The sequence below is a fragment of the Chionomys nivalis genome, chromosome 3, assembly GCF_950005125.1.
Source record: "Chionomys nivalis chromosome 3, mChiNiv1.1, whole genome shotgun sequence".
NCBI classification, from domain to species: Eukaryota; Metazoa; Chordata; class Mammalia; order Rodentia; family Cricetidae; genus Chionomys; species Chionomys nivalis.
Genome location: NC_080088.1, coordinates 68,064,232 through 68,086,155, shown reverse-complemented (window position 1 = coordinate 68,086,155; position 21,924 = coordinate 68,064,232). Strand labels below are relative to the sequence as shown.

Here is a 21,924-nt window from a genome sequence, read left to right as displayed (position 1 = left end):
GGAACATCGGACAAGAGAAAAGAGTGTGCGCAATAAAGAAAGACCGTTACCATCCTCTGGTACTGCTCCACAACTGACTGCCACTGTGACAAGTCATAACTTTCTACTTATTCTTAGTATCTAAACAACACTTTTATGCTGTAAAGGGCAGGATACGGGGGCTTGTTAAGATCCAACTGAAGAGCACAGATCTGTAACATGCAAAGAATTGTTTGTCAGAGGAAATCTTATGCCAAGTATTAAAATAGCCTGAGTTTGGTAGAGAATCCCAAGATTATCCGCTCCAGTTACTCCATTTTGCAAATGAAGACACAGACTGGGGATGCAGCTCAGAGGCAGGGATCTTACTCAGCAAGTGCAAGGACCGGGATTTGATCCAACTATCACACAAAGTCAATTATAAACAATGATTCTAAAGTAATGAAACGGTTAAGTACAAAAGAGCAGTACAGAACTTGTGGCAGGTTATTATAAAATCAGAGTCAGAATGTCCTCACCTGGCATCTCATCCAGCTCACTATGATTAATCACAAATCCATTTACCACATCACTGTCTCTGCTAAAGAAGGATCTTTTAAGAACTGTGACCAAGTGCACAGAATATTTTAATTTAAGTATTTTAAAATATGTAATTCTCCAGGAAATCTATGAGAATGGATAGTTCAAAGTAAGTATTTTTTTTTAAAGATTTATTTATTATGTACACAGTGTTCAGCCTTCATGTATGCCCGAAGGCCAGAAGAGGGCACCAGATCTCATTACAGATGGTTGTGAGCCACCATGTGGTTGCTGGGAATTGAACTCAGGACCTCTGGAAGAGCAGTCAGTGCTCTTAACCTCTGAGCCATCTCTCCAGCCCCTCAAAGTAAGTATTTTTTGAAATTCTACCAAGTACCAAGACTACCTCTTTAGACCAATTTAAATCAAATACATGCAAGAATTCAAAATTTACAAAGTACTGATTATCACACTTCTACATTTACTCTGAGACAATATGTCAGAAACCATTGCTTGGAAACATTATTTTTCTTATTCCTAATCTTAATCATTATGCCATATATAATATATTAGGTGAACTGTTCACTGGTTTTGGTTAAGGGTGAATTTCTCTTAGCCCTCTGCCCTTGCTTACTCCCCTCCTACACAGACACACACACACACACACACACAGAGAGAGAGAGAGAGAGAGAGAGAGAGAGAGAGAGAGAGAGAGAGAGAGAACCAATATCTGTTATAGACACAGAGAGAGTCGTTGTCCTTTATTTATTGTTTATTTATTTTTTAAGTACTTAGAATAGAATCTGGGGCCTTATGCATGCTGGGCAAGGACTACTGAACAATGTCCCCAGATGTAACCAGATTTATGTTGCCTGGGTTGGCCTCTTGAGCTGAATGATCCTCATGACTCTTAAGATGCAGGTCTACACCACCAACCCTACTTATCAAGTCTTTGTTAACTGTTCTGTTGGAAAAATAGACCAATATGGTCAAATATTCATTCATTTGTGAAGAATTAATTCACAGATTTCATTCCTGACAAGCCTGGTCTACAGCTCTAGAGCAGGGGAAAGCAGAAGTTGATTACTTCACAAGCGGGAGTGAGGAAGAATTCTCTTCAGATCCTTCCATGAGCTATGATACAATTACCTTCCCCAGAGCTGGCTTAGTGCTTCTAATCTAAGCTGGCTAGAGGAGTTTATTTGAGATCAGAAAGACTCTGGGGCTGGGTTTTGTGTGTGTGTGTGTGTGTGTGTGTGTGGTAAACTATTATTAGTAACCCCATTTAGAATCCTAGAAATCTATTCCAAAGAGTATTATCATCGGCACCACCCCACCATCGTCTTTGTTGTTGTCATCATCATTATCAACATCATCAAGCCTTTCAGAATCTGTGCAAAGACTTCTGGCTCTGAAAATGATAGAACAAACCAACGTTTTACTAAGATTTCCTCTTAAGTACAGCAAAAAAAAAAAAACATTCTGGACCAAACACAGTGTACAATCAGAGAAAGAAACCTAAAACAGGAAACAAAATGGAATTGCTAGGGACCATAGCACCTGATGACCATAGAGGTAGATTCCTTATTTTCCTCTTTGCTTTCGTGTATCTTAAACCTGAAGAAGCCTGCACCTAGAAATGCCAGCAAAACATGTAAACATGCTTGCAGCAGGCTTTCTTTTAGCCACCAACCAGCCCTCAAATCATGACACATATTTATTATTAGTTATGAATGCTCAGTCTTACTTGTCCCACTAGCTCTTATAACAAACTAACCCATTTCTCTTCACCTACATCTTGCCTTGGAGCTTCTTATCTTTCATTTTGCATGTCCAACTCCACATCTGGCTGGCTGGCAGCTGCCTAACTGGGTGCCCCTGGCTCTCTCCTTCTCTTTCTCCTATGCCCTTCTTCCAAACCTAGATTCTTCCTCTTACTTATTCTCTATACCCACCACCAGCACCACTTACCCCTCTTCTGCCTAGCTATTGGCCATTCAGCTTTTTATTAGACCAATCAAGTACCTTAAGCAGACAAGGTGAAACAGCAACGCATCTTTACATAATTAAACAGCAGCAAAAGCAGCATGCCTTTGCATGGTTAAAGCACTATTCTACAACACAAGCAAGTGTAACTCATTTTCCATAGTTAAATTAATATTCCACAACACATGTCCTCTACTGTCTAAGGACCAGGACTAGTTAGTCATAGCTGCTGAAACTTCTGACATGTTAAAACAGCCAGCACACTGCAGCAAGATAACCCGGGGGAGCGGGCGTGCCAACACATGTTGGTGTCAGCATGGTGTTGCGAGAGCATGGGTTTCTAGTTCCATTCACCCACCACGTTTCTTCCCAGAATTTTGTTTCATGTTCCTTCTCTCTTCAATTTCCACTCCCCCCACCTCCTGCCATTGACACCCACGCTGTCCCATGCTGGTATTCAACATCTACCCTTTCCCAACTGGAACTGTGGGAAGAGATTTAGAGGATGAAAAGGGACTAGCAAATATACTACTTCAATATGATTCATAAAATTCTGTATATTGATGTTGTAAAGTAGTCTCGAACAAGGTCTAATTCATATTAGGTACAAATTTAATATCCAGATAGGATGTCATTTAAATATTCTTTTACTATCACTTGGATATTCTCATACATACTATCTTCCAGACACCCTTGCCACGCACATGTCAAACTGATCAGAATTGGGGGAAAAGGGTTGGGAGCTAAACCATAGAATCTCATCATATCTCAAAGTTTTTAGATCTGCGTAACACACAAAGGAAGCAAGTGAGACTAGGAATGGTTTTCTTAGTCTGCGCTGAAGAGGGGTATACACACTTAGACTTCTATACAGGAATGTCTGGTCGGTTGCAGGGAATGTAGCATCTAACCTAAAGCTTCCAGGCTCCTCTGTAATGACTAAAATTACTTCAGATGCCATCAAGATTGAGTCAGAGGCCAAAGGTCTACTGATCACACAGGCAGATTCTGTTACTACTCTGAGAAGGTAGATCCCTATGAATGCTTTAATGTCTTGGTATTGTTTATCCAATTTCTTTCTTGAAGTTTGTAGATTACTTGCAGAGAGTATGTTGGTGACTTATTTAAGGGTTATACTAAGCAGACTGAAAAATGTGATACAAAACTATAAGTCTTTCCAATTTGGAAGTCTTTAAGGATTCCATGTGTGGGTAAAGATCAAATTTTGGAACCACGGAGTACTGCTAAGGCTACATTAGAAAATCTCACCTATTTTGATATCACTAAATTGTTGGACCTAAATATGACCTCCCTGTTAGCATCTGACTGGCTCATGTCTTCTGAAGCATCCTGTCCCATCTTAGGAAAGCTGCTAGTCTAGGGAGCGACTTTCCTATTAAACAGGACCTTGTTCTGAGAACAAGGTTTGATTCCTCAATGTCACTAAGGCCCAGAGCAATTGAGGTTTGGGTTATCCCTTGTCTTCTGTTGGCCTACTCGCCAATTTCAATAGCTTCTCACATGCCACTGTTTTGTCAGTTATCACTCCAGCTTTGTCTCTTGAAAATGGCCTACTTTGTCGACCACATCGAAGTACCACAGAGTTAAACATTCGCACATCTTCTTTTCAGCTGCTGCTTGAAGGGCTCTTATCCAAAGGGAGGGCTTTAAGAGAAACCCTAATAAGAGCGGTTCTGAGCCAGATAATCTCTAAGTACTCTTCTATTTTACCCAGCTTCAGAGCTTCAAATTCTTTAGTGTACTGATACGTGGAACAAATTGTACCTATGGAGAAAAATCATGAGCTAATATTACATGAACTATGCATACAAAGGAGAGAAAGGACATTAAGAGAGCAAAAGAAAGGACTTCCCAGTGTGCCTGTCACTCAGTCCTCATCTTTGGACAGTGAATCACTTCAGCCCAATTTTAAAATGGACTGCGTGTCTAAACAGAGAATTCTCAACAGAGGAATCTCAATTGACTGAGAAACAAATAAATGTTCAACATCGTTATCCATCAGGGAAACGTAAATCAAAATTACATTGAGAATTCATTTTACACCTGTCGGGATGCTCTAAGATCAGTACCACAAGTGACAGCTCAGGCTGGCTGGGAGCAAGGGTAATGCTCCACTATTGCTGGTGGAAATGCAAACTTGTACAGCCAATACGGAAATCAGTATGTGGTTTCTCAAAAAATTGTGAATCGATCTACCTCAAGACTCGGCTATACCACTGTTGGACATATACTCAAAAGACGCTTCATCCTACGACAAGGACGCTTGCTAAACTATGTTCACAGCAGACTTATTCATAATAGTCAGTAACTAGAAACAACCAATGAAAAGGGTTACCCAGAAAACCTGTAATTCAGAGCTTACACTGTTGCATGCTTTGACATTTGTAAAAGGAATTATAATAAAAAAGTATACATTTTAATGTTTGAGATACAATAAGTTAGGGAAAGTATTGTCACCAAAATAAAGGCATGTTGTATTTCATGAAGTATGTCCATCAGTACATGGAAAATCTAAGAAATTTCAAAAATGAAAATAACACATAAGTAAGTTTTATGTATAAATATTGGTATTTTTCCTTCTGTGTCATCCAAATTTACAAAGGGAATAAATGTAATTAAAATTGAAAAACAAATACTTTATAAAAGCAAACATATAGTACTCATTTAAAAAAGGAACAGCAGTTTTAAATAAAGAATTCTTTACAAGGAACATATTTAATTGTTTAGATGGAGGAGCAGCAGATGGTTAGATAGCTTGTGTAATTACTTGTCAAGCAATTAGGAAATCAATCTTTTCTTGCTGGAAAGAAGTCTGTTCTCCATTCCTTTAACCTCTTGACAGAACCACATATATTCATGGGCTATTCAAGCTATTCAAGAAACTATCTTTCAATGTCTGCAGTAATAAACATAGATCTCTACTGTCTTGGTTAACATTACAAGTATACTAACAATTCTCAATATAAGACATCAGGGCCAGTGAGGTGAATTGGTGGGCAGACATCCTTGTCACACAGACTTGGAAACCTGAATTCAATCCCCAGAATCTATGCAGAGGTAACAGGAAAAAAAAATATATGTTTCTTCTGACCTCCACACATACTACACACACACACACAAAAAAAAACCACACACAAACACACTACACACACATACCCACCACACACCACATACAACGTACACACACCAATAAAGAATTAAAAACATCACTGGTAATTGTGTCACTAGAGAGAACGTTTTGCTACAGAGGAAGCACTGGTTCCAGCGTCCAGTTTATCTTGGATTTACTGTGACCGTGGGAATGGTCTTGGTTCTTTTCTGGGTCATAGGCGTCATGCTGGTGAAATGATAGTTTCACCTGGAGCAACATCCCAGATGTCCCTCAGCCAAAGAAAGGATAAAGAAAATGTGGTATATTTACACAATGCAGTATGTCTCAGCTGTTAGGGAAAAAAAATGGCATCATGAAATTTGCAAGTAAATGGATGGAAGTAGAAAACCATTCAGAGCCAGGCAACCCAGACCCAGAAAGACAAACATGCTATGTACTCACTTATAAGTGGCTATTAACTGTTAAGTAAAGGATAATCACGCTACCGTCCACAGACCCAGAGTGGGTAAGCAACAAGGAGAACTCGGGGGGGGGGGATGCAGAGAAATAAAATAGATTATGCAGGTGGACTGAGGGCAGGTGGGCATGGAGACAGGGACCGAGGGACAGAGTTCAGGGAGTGCTGACTGGAATTGGGGGTCATTGAGTAGAAACCTACTGCAGCAGAAATTTCCTGGAACCTAAGGGTGACCCTAGCAAGGGCTCCAAGTAATGGAGGATACAGAGCCTGAACCCGCCATCTTCTATAAGCAAGCAAGACTCCAAGGGGTGGGACTGGACATCAACGCAGGCACAAAGCATTCGACCTACGATCTATCCTGCCTGTAGGATATGCTGGGGCAATGGAGGAACAAAACTTGTGAAAGTGGCCAATCAGTGACTAGTCTAATTCCAAGCCCACAACATGAGAGGGAGCCCACACCTGACACTGCCTGGATGAGAATCAGAGCGAGATAGCTCAGAGACCCAGGGTAGACACAAACACAGCTGACAAAGAGAAAAAGAAAGAATGGAATGGAGGGAGGGAGAGAGGTAAGGAGGAAGGAAGGGAGGGGGGAGGGAGGGAGGGAGGGAGGGAGGGAGGGAGGGAGGGAGGGAGGAAGGGAGGGGGGAGGGAGGGAGGGAGGGAGGGAGGGAGGGAGGGAGGGAGGAAGGAAGGAAGGAAGGAAGGAAGGAAGGAAGGAAGGAAGGAAGGAAGGAAGGAAGGAAAAAAGGGAGGGGAAGAAGGAAAGGTCAGGGAGGGGAGGGATGGAGGGAGGGAGAGAGAGAGAGAAAGGAAGGAAGAAGAAAGGGAGGGAGGGAGGGCGGGAGGAAGGAAGGAAGGAAAAAAAGGAAGGAAGGAAGGAAGGAAGGAAGGAAGGAAGGAAGGAAGGAAGGAAGGAAGGAAGGAAGGAAAAAAAGGAAGGAAGGAAGGAAGGAAGGAAGGAAGGAAGGAAGGAAGGAAGGAAGGAAGGAAGGAAGGAAGGAAGGTCAGCAAATTTTTTCCTAATGATATTCTGCTATACTCATGGATGGTTACCTAGCCCAGCCATCATCAGAGAGACTTCCTCTGGCAGCTGATGTGAGCAGATGCAGAGACCCATACCCAAGCATTAGGTGGAGCCCTGGAATCCTACAGAAGAGGGGAAGGAAAGACTATAGGAGGCAAAGGAGTCAAGAACATCAGAACACAGCCCTCAGATAGAATCAACTAAGCAGCACTCCCTGGGGGTCATAGAGTCTGTAAAGACAACCGCAGAACCTACATGGTTCTGGGCCAGGTTCTCTGCATACATGCTGTGGTTGTTTAGCTTGGGTTTTTATGGTACTTCTCACAGTGGGGTTAGGGGGTATCCTGATTCTTTCACCTGCTCTCAGGATCCTTTCCTCCTCTTCCTGGGTTGTCTCATCTAGCCATGATGTGAGGTTTTGTGTCTAGTCCAATTGCATCTTGTTAGGCCATGCTTGTTTGAAATCCCTGAAGGAAAATGGAGGAGCAGTGGATCCAGGGGAGAGGGAGGCTGGCAGGAGGGAGGTGGTGACTAGGAGGAGTGGAGGCTGCGGTTTGGATGTATTGTACAAGAAAAGAATAAATAAAAAGAAAAAAGGTGTGCAAGAACTCAGAGACTGTGACCAGAAATACTTGGAATCTTTCAGATTCCAGCTCAGCTCAGTACCAGCCCTACAATCTCGGGATCGGTGGGCAGGGCTGTTTCATCTTTCACCCTCAGTATCTTTACTGCAAAGGGAAGATTCACTAGAATGTCTATCTTAAGCTTATTGTAAGAAAATCCTTATAAATAACGCAGCATACCTGGAGCACAGGAGTAGTTAATAACTGATATCAAGTATTGCTAATAACCTATAGGCATAAATTCCTCAAAGCTAAATCTGGCTGTTTGTCTTCAATGACTTTTTAATGACTGTTTTGGCATGTTAAGTTTCTTCATAAACTGTTTTGCAAACAAGGCAAATAAAGAAGATTATCTGATATGGTTCTCAGAGTTTGATAATTGGTCTATGTGTTTACTATGGTCTGATTCTGCATCACATGCACAAAAGATTCTTTCACCAGTTTAATGGCTTTATAGATATACAAATACATATATATGTGTGTGTGTGCATATATATCAAGATAAATATATATTTACCTTTCATAGCACAAAAATAATTGCATGATTACTTTGATAAAGCAGAATTCCCTGTGGCCTTTTCACCTGCACAGCAGGGGCAGGTTTCCCTCTGGTCACCTTTTCATAGCATCACTGTGGATAGCAGGTGATATCCTTTCATTCCTTCCTTTCCCCCTCAAGATATACATATATATCTTGCATAAATAGGCTCCTCAAATACCTTCCCATTTTATTCTTTCATCTTCTCTGTGAGCTAGAAATTATTGTTCTCCATAAAGATACAGACTATGACTCACAAAGGGAGAAGAAAAAAAGTCATTAAAAGAAAAGTAGCTATTTCCAAGATTCTAAGGAAACTTGAAATGGTCAATGACATTTCCTTTAACAAATTAAAAAACAATCACTAAATCTATATTCCACTGGGATATATATTACTTTGAAGTAATATATTTTATAATTACAAGTCAAATTCTCTAAAAATCATCCTTTATCACTAGACATTTTTAATGAAAATAGAGTTTTACTTACAATATATCCTGACATTGTTCCTCCTCCTCCAATTCTTTCCAGGTCCTTCCCACCTCCCAATTTTCACAGAAGTACGTTTATTCTTTAAGAAAAATGACCCAGCAAATTTAGTTTTTAAACTGCTTGTATTCTTCTTATCTTATCTTGGTTTTGTTTGTTTGTTTTGTTTTGTTTACTGAGTCAGAGTCTAGCCTGGAACTCACTTCCTGCCTCAGTCTCACCAGCTCTGGAGTGCCAAGTTTAAATGGCTGTGTGCAGCCTGGAGCTACTTCTTACTAAAAAAAAATTTTCACGTGTTTTTTTTTTTTTCTCTCTGCATCTAACAGAATCTCATTCCCTCTTTTCTATCAAAATGTTTAAGCTGCTATTCTTTTTTAACTTCCTTCTTGTACGACATTGTGTTTTTGTTTTGTTGTCTCTTGTAATTTTGTTGTTTTGTTTGTTTTTGTAAGCCTTTTCCATAGCTAATCCCACTGCTTCCAAATACATTGTCCCTGCACAGCCACTGCTTATGCGCACACAGTCACCTCCGCCTCTCTTAACCTTCACCAGGTTGTGACCCTCTGGAAGCAGACAAAATACCTTATTCTTCCTAACTCCGGGACCCAAAGAGACAGCTACACCTAAAAGGGCTCAATAATATTTTTTTAATGTTTTGATTGGAAAAGAAGGGTATTTTAATGTAAGTTAGCAGCTAGCTTTTTTGGGGAGCGGGGGGGAGGGGGTCAGTCTTTCCCTGCACTGTTTGTTTTGCTGTCTGGAGGGGGAGTATGCCATTTGGTAAATATGCTGAGCAAATGGAATCTCCCTCAAGAGGGGTTTTTCCCTCTTCAGAGGAAACTGGTTTAGCCACTCTGGTTTGGCTCACCAGGGCCGAACTCTATCAAAGGAGCAGAGATGGTGGTCAGACAGGAATGGGGGAAGCCCTATGCCTATCTCTGAGTCCCTGCTTTTATCAGTGACAGGCATATTGGAAAGTGCAACATCCATATGCTCCTTAGAGCAGCCTCCTCTTATCCCAGACACCCAGCTTGGTTCACTTTTTAATCTGCAGCCTTACGATGACTTTTATTTCATTTTTCTTGTCTCTGCAGCCTGCTTTGCCCCCACCGTGTTTGTGTCTCTCTCTCCCTCCCCAAGCCCCCAGACTCTGATTTTCCACACTTCAAAATGTCTGTAAGTTTACTTCTCTTTTTCAGCTTGCTTAAGCTAGTTACTAAGACAACACACCTAAACGCAAGAAATTCAAGAGTCACAGTAGAATACTGTTTGGGCAACTTCCAAGAGGAAGAAGATGTGTGTGTGTGTGGATGGTTGGATGCATGGATGGATGGATGGATGGATGGATGGATGGATGGATGGATGGATGGATAGTACGTAGGAAGACACCCAGTATGTTCTGGAGTCTAGAGTTCACAACCAAGAGGTGTTCGTTTGCATCACTAAAACAACATATTGGAGTGAAAAGCAGAGAAAATATAAAAACTCTGTTCTTTCCTCCTATCTGAATAGGGCAGAGAAGCAGGACCATCCAGGAAACGTCAACCCTGTGCTCCTCAGCTAAGGGAGAAAGTCTGTTTCCAGTGGATTTTCCTCAGCATGATGGCAAACTGTAGCCAACTTTTTCATAAACATTCATCAGTGGGCACAAGGTCATCAAGTATCCACCACCACAACTTGACTTGAGATCTTCTACCCTTGATGTACAGTCATGCTGAATATGGCTCGGGTTACTTCAGCAGTTCTGAGTCTGAGGCCATTGGAATCTCTGTGGAATACAACGTATGGGAACATTCTGAGCTTGTCATACTGAAAAGATGGGGTGTGTGCTACTGACAACTACTAAGAAGTTAAGAGCCAGAGATATTGTTCATCACCCTAAGAGAAAGAGAAACACTCCCGGTGTGAGGAATTTCCCTTCTCTAAACATTTAAGCCAAGGTTGAGAGACCCTGGCTTATAAACCTATGGACCTGAAATTTGCCCTTGGTCCCACTGCAGGATTAATCCCCTTAGAAATCCTATAGAAGCCATGAGTGACTGAACGTCTTTGTCCCTGATGTCATTTGTAAGTGTCATCTATTAGAATATGAGAATAATCCAAGATTCAACCTTAAAATATTAGGAGCATATCTTGCTTCAGTGAAAATATAATTCATAGGATCTACTGAATTAATCTTTTGATAGCATAATTCAAGATGATCTTTACAAACAGACAAATCTGGTGGTGGAGGGATTTTCTGTGCCTGGCTTCTTAATTGTGTGTTGGTATTTAACATGCAAGACTATTGATCTTGGCAGAGTTAAGGCTAAACATTTAGCATTCAAGCAAGAATAGTAAAGATTGGTTCAATTGCCTTCCATACGCTTCTTGGTTTGGTACTCACTTGCATATTGTTTCTTTACCTTCATCCAACCCTTTCCTGAGTCTCCTCACGCTCATGCTACAATCCCCACTAGTGTCCTGGCATTTTCACAAAACCCGAATCAATTATTTTCAGATGACGAATTCCAGCGGATTCATTATGATAGCCCGGACTTCTGGAAATTCTGACATCTTGGCTCCTTCCTTTTCTGGCTCTTACTCCTTCCTTTCTCTTCCAGCAAAGATCCCTCGCTTCGCTCACCAGGGAACAGCGCTGACCCAGGTGGTACTGCTAAGACTTCCCCAGACACAGGCTGAGTAGTAACACACCGACATCATTGCACACCGGGACGTGGCTTTTATTTCTAGAGACTCCCGCTGACCAGACAATGCACGTGACACGCTGTTGTCTTTTGCTACTTTAGACTCTTCAGTGTGTGTCCGGTAAGCAGCATCAAGGGCAAGGTCACGGAAGTAGGGGTCTGAGACCTTGCGTTTTGACTTTCCCATCGAGTTTCTGCACGAATTTGTGCAGCTGCAATCTATCTCTTTGGGGACTTATTTTCTGTTTGTAAACCAGGATCGCTGAAGTTCTGAGGCACCATCAATATGGCAGGACATCACTGAGGAAAGCTGAGGAGAGGACTGGTGGGGAGGAGGGCCATCTGCTCCTGTTCAATCAAAGCTCTCCTTTATATTTATTGCAACTTCAATCCAAAATGGCTATGTTTTATGCCAAATGGTTGCTTTTTATCCAAAATGGCTACTTGGAAACTAGCATTCTAGAATGGGCTCACTGGGTCATCTCTTCTTCCATGGCACTTTGCTTGTTCTTCCTGCTTAGCACTTGGAGGAAACCTTACCTTTCCCAAGAACTTTCACAAATTTCAGAAAAAGTCCTTTTATTGAGACCCCACCCAATACAGGAACTCTCAGAGTCCACAGCGTTCTCGGTAGCCTTTGTCTCAAAATCTCAGGGCTGAAGGAACCTACACAATTGAGTTGGTGCAACCAAGAAGGACAAAAGCTCAGAGGGAGAGAGTCAGGCTCATAGAAATATTTACTACCCCTAGAGTTGAGTAGCTTTTCTTATCCTAAGTAGAACACACAGGGACACTATAAAGACAGTCCTCCAATTTCTACCGTGGTAGGAGCTTTACACTTGTATTATAAATGTGCCATTCTCCATTCAAGTCTTATGCATCCGAAGTGAAGAAGGGGACCGTGAGTGAGCATAAGTCTCACCCACAATGGTCAGGGCAATATCACAAAGGAGGGAGGGAGTCCAGGTCCATCAGGTCAGCTCTCAGCTCTTCTATTTAACTGAATTCAACCTGAGCAGCCCTGTCCTCCCTCCGACTTCATTTTCTCCTCTGTAAAACCAGCTGGCTGGAGCACAGCGTTCCATGAGTATGACAGGAGGAGCTGCAGAAAGATGTAGATCTGGACAATCTCTTCTCCAGTCTGTGCTAAAGGCTAACACATGGGGGAACACGAAGGAAAGGGAAGCTCACTGGAGCTGCTCAGACTGTGTATCTCACTAGTAGGGGGCTCTGTGCTTTTCCTTTTACTTGAACCAGAAAGCTGACCTTGCCTCCTTGACTAGCTTGCTTGGTTTAGCTGTTCCTGCAAGAATCACCTCAACCTTCTCCCCTCAGACATGCTTTTATCCTGTGAACCAGCAAGAAGACAATGCCTGGTAGGGCTGAGGAAAGTATAGAGAACTACACAGCACAGTTCAGCAGAACAGGGTACAAACAAACCCGGTTCTTTCCCACCAGAGTCTGCAGTCCTCTGTAGCCCTGAACACAGAAGGCCCCACGAGCCCAGTACACCCCACGGAAAGCTGCCTCCCAATCATCCATCTGGCAAGTGATGGACAGGCCTGGGAGGAATTAGTTAGGAAGTCAGACAGCAGGAAAGGAGGGATGAATTAAAAGGCAGAAAAAAATTGTGGAAGAACATGGAATGGAAAAAGAAAAGAATTGTTGCTCCTAATGAGAAATGCAAAATTTTCCACCAGACAACTGCGACGGTTGGCTGAATGAATTATGTACCCTGTGAATGGAAAGGCTAGGGATGGGGAGCCCAGGAAGGCTTGCTGTCTCTCTGCTCTGCCTCTGAAGGCAAGAGGTCAATCTCACAGCACCATGGATTAAACAGGAAGTCATAGGCCGGTACTGTGCCCTTTATGTAGAGCTTGGGAAAAAAACACAGGACTAGAGAGGGTTGAATGCCTGTATTCTAGACCCCAATCCCAATGGCTGCCCTGCTTTGCTTTACCAATCTAGGGCCAGTCTAGTGACATTGTTGAAGGGCCAGAATCCTTCATGGTCTTCGGGCTTCTCTCGGACAAAGCATTTCAGCGCCCATAGTCAGCATCTCTGCCTTTGCTGGACTGGATTTCTAGAATCATACCATTACCTCTCCTGCTTTCATGCCCCAACACTATTATTTGACAAAAAGAATCTCACCTGGAGTCCCTTAGCCCTGAGACCTAAGCTTCTAAGAAATTCACACTTTGCTCCAGGACAACAACCTCTTTCTTCACAGTCTATCAATAATCAAGTAATATTACTGACAGAATCTATTTGATTCCCAGAGATACGTTCTGTTAAAAAAAAAAAAAAAACTGAGGAGGGCAGTTTTATTACTTGCCTTTATTAACATCTATAAAAAAAATCTCTGAAGGCCCAGGTTGAGAAGTCACTGCTACCTTCTGATCTAACTGAATTGTCAGCCCCTGTGGCTTATAACACTTACAAGTGTGGACTGACGCGTAGGTACGCAGACTTGGGATGTACAAGCCTAACAGGGAAACATCTGGGATGACCACGCAGGACCTAGCAACTGGCTTCGCAATAAATTTCACAAAATTCCATCCTCAGGAATGGGACATGGGATGGGGTGGTGACATATTTTGATGACTTAAGGACAAAAGAAGAAAGGCTTTTTAGAGGCAGGGGAAGCCTCATTTTCAGAATAATAACTAATATTTCAGGATACTGTTTCAAGCAGATAAACCCATGCCTTCTGAAATAACTGAAGGGTGAATGTGCATATTCTATAAACCCTTGATAAAAAAGATTGAAATGTCAGATCGGGACAAAGTTTGCTTCTGAACCAACAACAGCCATATTTTGAAGTGGTCCTTTCTGGCATGAAGTGGTCCTTTCTGGCATTCAATTTCTGTTTAAGGCATTCAGTTTAGAAAGAGAAAGCAGCTGCAAAGCAGAACTGGAGTGAGGAAATAACTTGAGCTTACTTTTTTTTTTCTGTATAAATCACAAATAGATTATGGGAAGATGACGGGAGGCGGGGCAGAATTGCTTAAATTAATGTGCCACCCCCACCTTCCCTTAATCCTAGGAAGAAACACAAAGGTCAAATTTCACAAAGCACCAATCCAAGGACAAAACATGCTTTAAGCAAGAAAATAAACAACAGCACTAGTTTGTGGCTGTTTCGTTTTAAGCAGCTAGGAACAGTGGAAGAAAAAGATACAGAAAAACCATTCCGGACAATTCAGGACACAGATATGAACAGAAAAATCTCTCTCTTGCATTTGTTTTTAAAACCAAAGATGTTCAACACTGCCCCCCCCCCCCAAATACTATAAAATGAAAAAAAAAAGGCAAAGGGGGAAAGTTCTCTGCCAGGGCATTCAGTACAGCTGCTGGGAGCTTCGGAAGCACACCAAGAACCTCACAGACGTCTCTCTTGGTGTTAGGAGAGTGATGACTTCAACACTGTAAAGAGGGAAAGTCCTTGACTTCCACAATAACAATGCAAATAATTGCGCCTGTAGTGTTTGTTTGAGTCAGGCCCCAGACTGTCATAAACTAAACTCAAACCAAGCTAGTATTTCCCCATCTTGCAACTGTGGAGATAGGAAGCTGGGGTAGTCTATGGCAGCCTTAGATCTCCAATCTTAGCTCCCCAGAAAGAATAACAAGGCTAAGATCCAAAGTGTCAGACATGAGGAAATAGGATGGTAAAGGGGAAAGGACAGACAGACTGTGTTAAAGTCTTTATTTAGGCTTTAACCAGCAGCAAAAAGAAACCACTGTGCACTCTCACAATAAACGTCATATTAATAGGTGTGTCTTAGGGTTCAGGCTATGGTTGAATGATATCTTACAAAAGAGAGATTTTTAAAAGTTGGGAGGAGCCTTACCCTGTCTTTGCAAACATGCACACCAACCATCCCTCTGGAGAGCTACCACCACCTAACTGTTCAGAAGATTCCCCCACGTGCCAGGCTTCTGGGGAGACTGCATACAACACCACTACAGAGGAGTACCTGGGACTTCAGGGAACAAGGACCTACTCATCCCAGAGCTGTCCAAACCTGGCTTCAGTGTAATCCCTTCTAGTGCAGCATTCAGCAGAACCTGGAGACATCCAGCGAAATGTGGGCACAGTGCAGGCTAGAGTCCATTAGCCTCAGAGCCCAGGTTGACTCTAGGTCCTGAGCTCACTTCACCGAATCGTGCTAAACTGACACCGCTCACGTGACAAGGACCAAGACCCTTTTTCTTTCTGAATATCCCAATCTTCATCTCTCAAGAGAAATCTGAGTGTAAGGGGTCAGAGTTTACAATTCTCAACTCTTCCTACTTCTCCAACTCTTGAGCATCAGGAATCTGTTGCCACCAGCAGCTCATTACCCAGGATATAGGAGGATATTACTCCTGAGAGCAAGCGCAGTGTGTTTATCTTCTCACTGAGAATGGTTGTGCTACCTTAACTCTGAGGCATCTTCTGCTCTTCTGAGTTACATATGGCCTAGGAGTAGACTTCTAAGTGCAAACTAGATTGCAGACATCAGAAGCAATTCAGTAACACGTGGCTTTATGACTATATCCAAGTACACAGGAGCTGATCACCCTGCCATTGAATCCCACAGTCCAAAGCTCTTATTGCTCAAGAATGGCCTTTTATTATTTTGGATGTTTTAGCCTATATGATGGTGGGGCTGGTGTGTGTGTGTGTGTGTGTGTCCTTCCCTAGGAAGCAAAGGAAAGGCTTCTCCCTAGAGTTTCCATGCAGCACAGAGGAGAGAAAAATTATAACGTATCCTTTAGTTATTAACAAGCAAATTCTCAAAGCGGGAAACATATTTCCTTCTTCAGAAATTGTCAATTATGTGAAAGAAGGTCACTACAAAAGTTTGAAGGCTGTTAGGCCTGTGGTTTCATCTTCTTTGACCTCCATCCCGGGAACAGGGGCAAAGGAAAACAAAAGAATGTTAATATTATATGAAAATATTTAACTACAGAACCACAGCAATCCATGGTGACCATGCACGAATGCATGGTTATTTTTCAGAAGACCCAGTATGCGCATGAATCTTCTTTTTTCCTTTTCTTCTTGAGAAAAGAAAATCTGCCTACCATGTACTACAGAACCTTCAACAAAATGGCTACATCATCTCCCCTCACACCTGAAACGCCCAGGAGGATCATACATGGGCGGGGGGGGTCACATCATCCAACCACACACACTCTGCTCTGGGAACCAACTTGGAATATTTTTGCTATTGACTCTCATGGGGCCCTCTCCCAGAATTGTGATACCTGGAAGAACAGGAAATATTGTGCCACTCTCTTTTTAAAAAGCAATGCATGTCTTAGCAAACCGTTTGGAAACAGCAGGAGAAAGACAATTCACAAGTCCTGGAAAGAAATTTGGCTTTCTCCTCATTGCCTGACCCAGCCTAGTCAACTCCTGAACTTCAGCACTGAGCACGCTGGAGACCTGAGATGAGGTCTCTGTTGTGACGTTATTAACTCCTCCCACCTCTGTGGGAAAGCCCTGGATATATCCACCCACTTCGACAGAAAGTCGAAGGTAGGAAGAACTGGAGAAATATGAGTTTGTGGAAGTAGAGACTAAGGAATTCATTCTAAATCTGCCTGCTATGCGTCCAGTTAGGTCTTTTAAACTGTGGGTTCGGGAAATAATGACAGTTGAATTGCATACCTCTTGACAGTACCTTCACGGACGTTAAATAGATACAAATAAAACCAGAAAGCATTGGACGTCTGAGGTGAAGCAACCCGGGACGGGGGGAACCCCTAATAACCTGAAACAGTACCCCTAAAAGTCCATATTTTCAATGAGATTGCCTCATACAGCCTCAAGCATACTGCCCCCATCTTTTCTCTTTGCTCTTCTATAGTTGAAGAGAAATAACTTCGCTTGGGACCATGTTTCCTTTTAGCTTGAGAAAACTTTGTTAAACTTAGAAGGTTCAGATTGCAGACTAGGAGAAAAAAGAGAAATCAGGATTAGGGTATGTCAAGGAATTTAGCATTTTAGGTAGACTACAGGCATATGTAGCACTTTTGAGACAATGTTACTGGCCCAGCCCCCTTTTGCGAGTGAAGCTGATGCTGAAACAGAGAGCAAAGGGGACCTGCCCAAGTCCATCTAGTCTCTGGGCGTCTACTTTCACGCACAAGACAGCCACTGTGAAAGGTTGGATGGAAGCAATGCCCCGGAGCAAGCCCTAGGAAGGGACGCGCGGGCTTTGGAGACAGACGCGCTTAGTACCTTGATGTAGGCCCGCTGCAGGTAGTTGTAGGGCACTCTGCGCTGGAAGTCGCTGCGCACGTCCTCGCTGACGCGGTGCCGGGACACGGGGCCGCCCAGGCGCTGTCTCTGGCAGCTGCGGGAGCAGCGCGCCCGCTCGAGCAGCGCTCGGAAGAAGGGCAGCTCGGCTCCCGGGCCAGCGCCCGGGGGTGCGAGCGGCCGGCGCGCCGCGCAGTGGCGGGCACAGCGCGTGCGGATGTCTCGCAGGCGCCGGTGGCTGCGCAGCGCAGCTTCCAGGTCACGCACCGCACGCTCGTAATCGCCGCTGTAGTAGGCAGCCACGCCGCTAGCGTAGAGCAGATCAAAGGGTTGCAGCGGACCGCGCTCAGGCTCCCGCTCCGGCTCCGGCTCCCGGCGGCCGTCCTGGGGGCCGCCCCACTGCGGCGCGGGCAGCAGCAGCAGCAACAGCAGCGATACCCACGTGCTCTCCCGCATCCTCCGCCAGACCCACACGGGAACAGCTGCGCTCCGTGCCTGCCCTCGTCGCACCTCGAGTCCGAGCCCCGCTCCGGCTCCCCGAGCTAGCACGCGGGTCCCACAGCGAGCCTGCTGCCCGACAGCCCCAGGTGACCGGCGGCGCGCTGCGGTCCTGGAGGCGGAGGCTCGCCCGGCTGGCCTCTCTTAAAGGGACGCCTCCAACTCACACGCTCCTCCTGCCGCCCGCCGAGCCTCCGCGAGCCGCGCTCCAGCGACCTGAGAGCTAGCGCCACGAGAGGCAAACCCCAGGGACAAGTTTTGCGTGTGGGATCCCTTGTGGGTGGCAGAAGAGGATAGTGTTGCTATCTCTTCTGCACTTGAGGAAGTGAGGTTCACTGTCGTTTTCTGCAGTCTCACTCTTCTCAGTCCTTCACCCTCCGAGGCAACATGAAGATCCATTTCAGCCTCTGTGGAACGTACTTGGGAGAGTGAAGGGCTCAGGCCAGCTGAGTAGATTTGAGGAGAGTAGTTTTGGTTTGCCTAAGTTTATACAGCTAAGCATAAGCAAAGGATGGACCTAACTCTGGGCCACGGGAATAGAAGCTTCCTGCTCCCTCTAGGGCACGTTTCCCCCTCTAGAAGGGCAGGGTCTCCCTCTCTCTTGCCTTCTCCTTTGGCTGTGTGTGGATGTGTTCCTGCACTGTGTGGAGAGTATGCTAAGGAGAGGACAATAAATAACCCGAGTTTCCTGTCCAGACCGCTGGAGGAAGGTGAAGCTGCTTCTGGCAGTTTTCCAGATGTGTGACTTTGTGCAGCAGAGCCTCAGTTACCTCTTCTAAGGCCGCCAAATACCCAACATGTCCAGTACTCTTTGGACATAAATCCCTATTGTGAGAGTTAAACAAAGAGACAGTTTAACAAACCCAGTACTCTGGCTTAAGCAATGAGCATCAATCTAGAAGTGGGAACTCTGACAGAAACAGCTGCCAGAGTCCAGGGAACTAGCTGGAGGCTTTCCTGCTCCTCCCCTTCTCCTGGGTCTTAAATACCTTCATAGCCAAGGTGTTCCCCTCTTTTCTGCTCCTTGGCTCCACACTCAGGAAAAAAAAAAAAAAAAAAAAAAAAAAAAAAGTGTGTGTGTTAGACTCTGGAGTTCAGCCTGCAATTCCCTGGGAGGAATTCTGCTTGTCTAGAATTGTCTGTGAGAATCTTATCATAGTCTCTGGAAGACGGGGAGGATGACCAATAGGAAATAACCACATATATTGTCCAGCTGATCTGAATTTCCCAAAGAAAGGTTTTGTGTGAAATGGCAATTATGCAAGAAGGTTGCCAGAGTGTCATGCCATTTCTCTTGTTCGTTCTGTTGAGTTTTGGCACTTTGGCCATGAACATTCCTGGCTAAATAACTGATTCATGTACATATTATTTTCTCACCAAATTCTCTAATATGTCTAAGTTTTCTCTTTCTGCTGAAGCCAAAGCTCCAGTATGGGACTTATCTTGGATGCTTGGAGCTCCAGAATTAGCATAGACCTTTCCTCCTAGTGATGAACTGTTCAGATAAAGACACTGGAGTCTAAAGTGTATCAATCCACTTGGAGAAGGATTAGAAGCACACAGTTAGAAGTAGTGTTTGTGATGCAGACCAAATGCCAAGATGCTTTTGCATATCTCTCAGCTCTACATAGGAGAGATTTGTGTCATTAAATGTGTGTCATTAACTTAATATCTTTAGTGCCTACCCCTGGTGTATTATTATGGGGGAAGAGATGGTCATACCAGAGTCCTTATTTCAGGGAGTTTACAGAGCTATGCAGATATGAACACAAAATACAGGACTCTCATACAAGTTAAGAATGTGGACCATACTTAGATGTGCTCTAGTAACAGAGCAGCTGAACCTTCTGGCAGGACATAGCTAAGAAACCTTGGGAGAAAAGACACGGACAGAATCAAGAGCCTACAGTCTATAGTCCACAAACAAACTGCTGGCTCCCAGCTGGGACAGGGACAGGCTTTCAAGCCTTTTGTGTATCATACTTGTGCACAGCCACAATGTAATGACAGATAATTCACTCAGGTAGTGTTGAATGTGTAAAGCTAGCCTGAAGGCCAGAAAAGCAAAACAGCCAGCCACCGGCTCTTACCTCTACGTTAGTCCAAAATGACTATGCTGCCTCCAGGGGTCTCAGAATGAGACTGTGAGTGAGAGCTGTCTCCTCCCATTTTCTAATCCTTTCTAGGGCTGGGATTAAAGGTGTGCACCACTACTGCTTGGTTTCTATGACAAACCAAAGTGGCTACTGGGATCAAAGGTGTGTGTCACCATTGTCTAGTCTGTAAGAATGACTAGTGGGGCTGTTTTACTCTCTGAACTTCCGGCAAGTTTTATTTATTAAAATACAAATGAAGTATCACCACAGGGATGTCTCTCTGTATACTGTAAATATGTTTTTAACCGTTGTTTCAAAAAGAAGCTGATTTGGCCAATAGCCATGCAGAATAGAGCCAGGCTGGAAATCCAAAGAGAGATACAGGGAGAAAGAGGGAGGAGTCAGAGAGATGCTTGAAGCCACTGGGGAAGCAAAGATGTGCCACAAGTCTTGTGGTAAAACATAGACTAATAGGAATGAGTTCATTTAAGTTGTAAGAGCTAGTTAATAATAAGCCTGAGCTAATAAGCCAAAACAGTTTGTAATTAATATTAAGGCTCAGAGTGGTTATTTGGAAACTGGTAGACAGGAGAGAAACCTCCAGTTACAAGGTAGCACCTGGGATTTTTCAGAACACCGAAATGACCTGATTAATGTAAACAAATTTATCTGGTCCCAGTTCTGAGGGATTCTGGATTTAATTGGTATGGTACAGCTAACCTAACCTATGGTACCACCTAACCAACGGGATTTGCCAAAGTCGCTTTGATGCTTCTATTCTCAAACCCAGGTTGAGAACACTGTCTTTAGAGATGCCTCACATACGCTAGGTGGCAGTGGCGCGCACCTTTAATCCCAGCCTCGGGAGGCAGAGGCAGGCGGATCTCTGTGAGTTTGAGGCCAGTCTGGTCTACAGAGCGAGTTCCACAATAAGCTCCAAAGCTATTCTGTCTCAAAAGAAAAACTAATGCCTCGCATGGAGGTGGGGCTCCATGTGGTGTGGGAATGTTCCTGAGACTAACGGGATATTGTGTTACCTTCATGAGACGCTGCAGTAACAGGGCTTTTGATGACATGCTTCCCTAACAAGCCCAATCTGACTCGCCTTTTGAAGTTGGACGAAAAGTTTTGGACCCCAAATTTGATAGTTCCTGGCTTATCAGATAGATCTGTGACAGAACTCAAATCTGCCGTTCTCTCAGTTTCCTTGCTGATGCTGAAACTCTGATGCAGGATGCCATGCTTTATTATCTAATTTCTCATAAAGAATCAATTTAGAACTTTATGGTATTACCAAAGACGAAATTAACAACAACAATATAAAAAATTGCATTTCTAAGTGGAATTAAGCCTGGCCCCCCTTTTTGCACTCACATCTAGGATATTCTGATGCACAAGGAAGTCTGAGAGCCTGGAATGATGTCCCCACCCAGTGGCACTTAACAGTGGAGACAGTTTTCACTGTCAGCTCAGTGGTGTGAGAAGGAATATCATACAATTGGTGTCTAGGAGGCATAAGCAAAGAATGGTGCTAAATGTCTTGTAAGGTACAGGACTAGTCTCACATTTTTAAAAAAACTAGCTAATAAGCCTTAAAAATCAAGGCCACAGCTAAACTTCAGGAATCTTGGGA

At 43.7% G+C, this 21,924-nt stretch overlaps 1 protein-coding gene across 1 annotated transcript in view; it reads right to left on the bottom strand.

Annotated features, from left to right (window-relative positions):
- Nucleotides 1–18,302, bottom strand: part of P3h2 (prolyl 3-hydroxylase 2) — a 159,266-nt gene extending 140,964 nt beyond the window's left edge. The window contains exon 1 of the mRNA XM_057765855.1: nucleotides 17,680–18,302. Coding sequence (XP_057621838.1) covers nucleotides 17,680–18,153 — 474 coding nt within the window. The 5' untranslated portion in view covers nucleotides 18,154–18,302. The remainder of the gene's footprint in view (nucleotides 1–17,679) is intronic.
- Nucleotides 18,303–21,924: the final 3,622 nt, after the last annotated feature.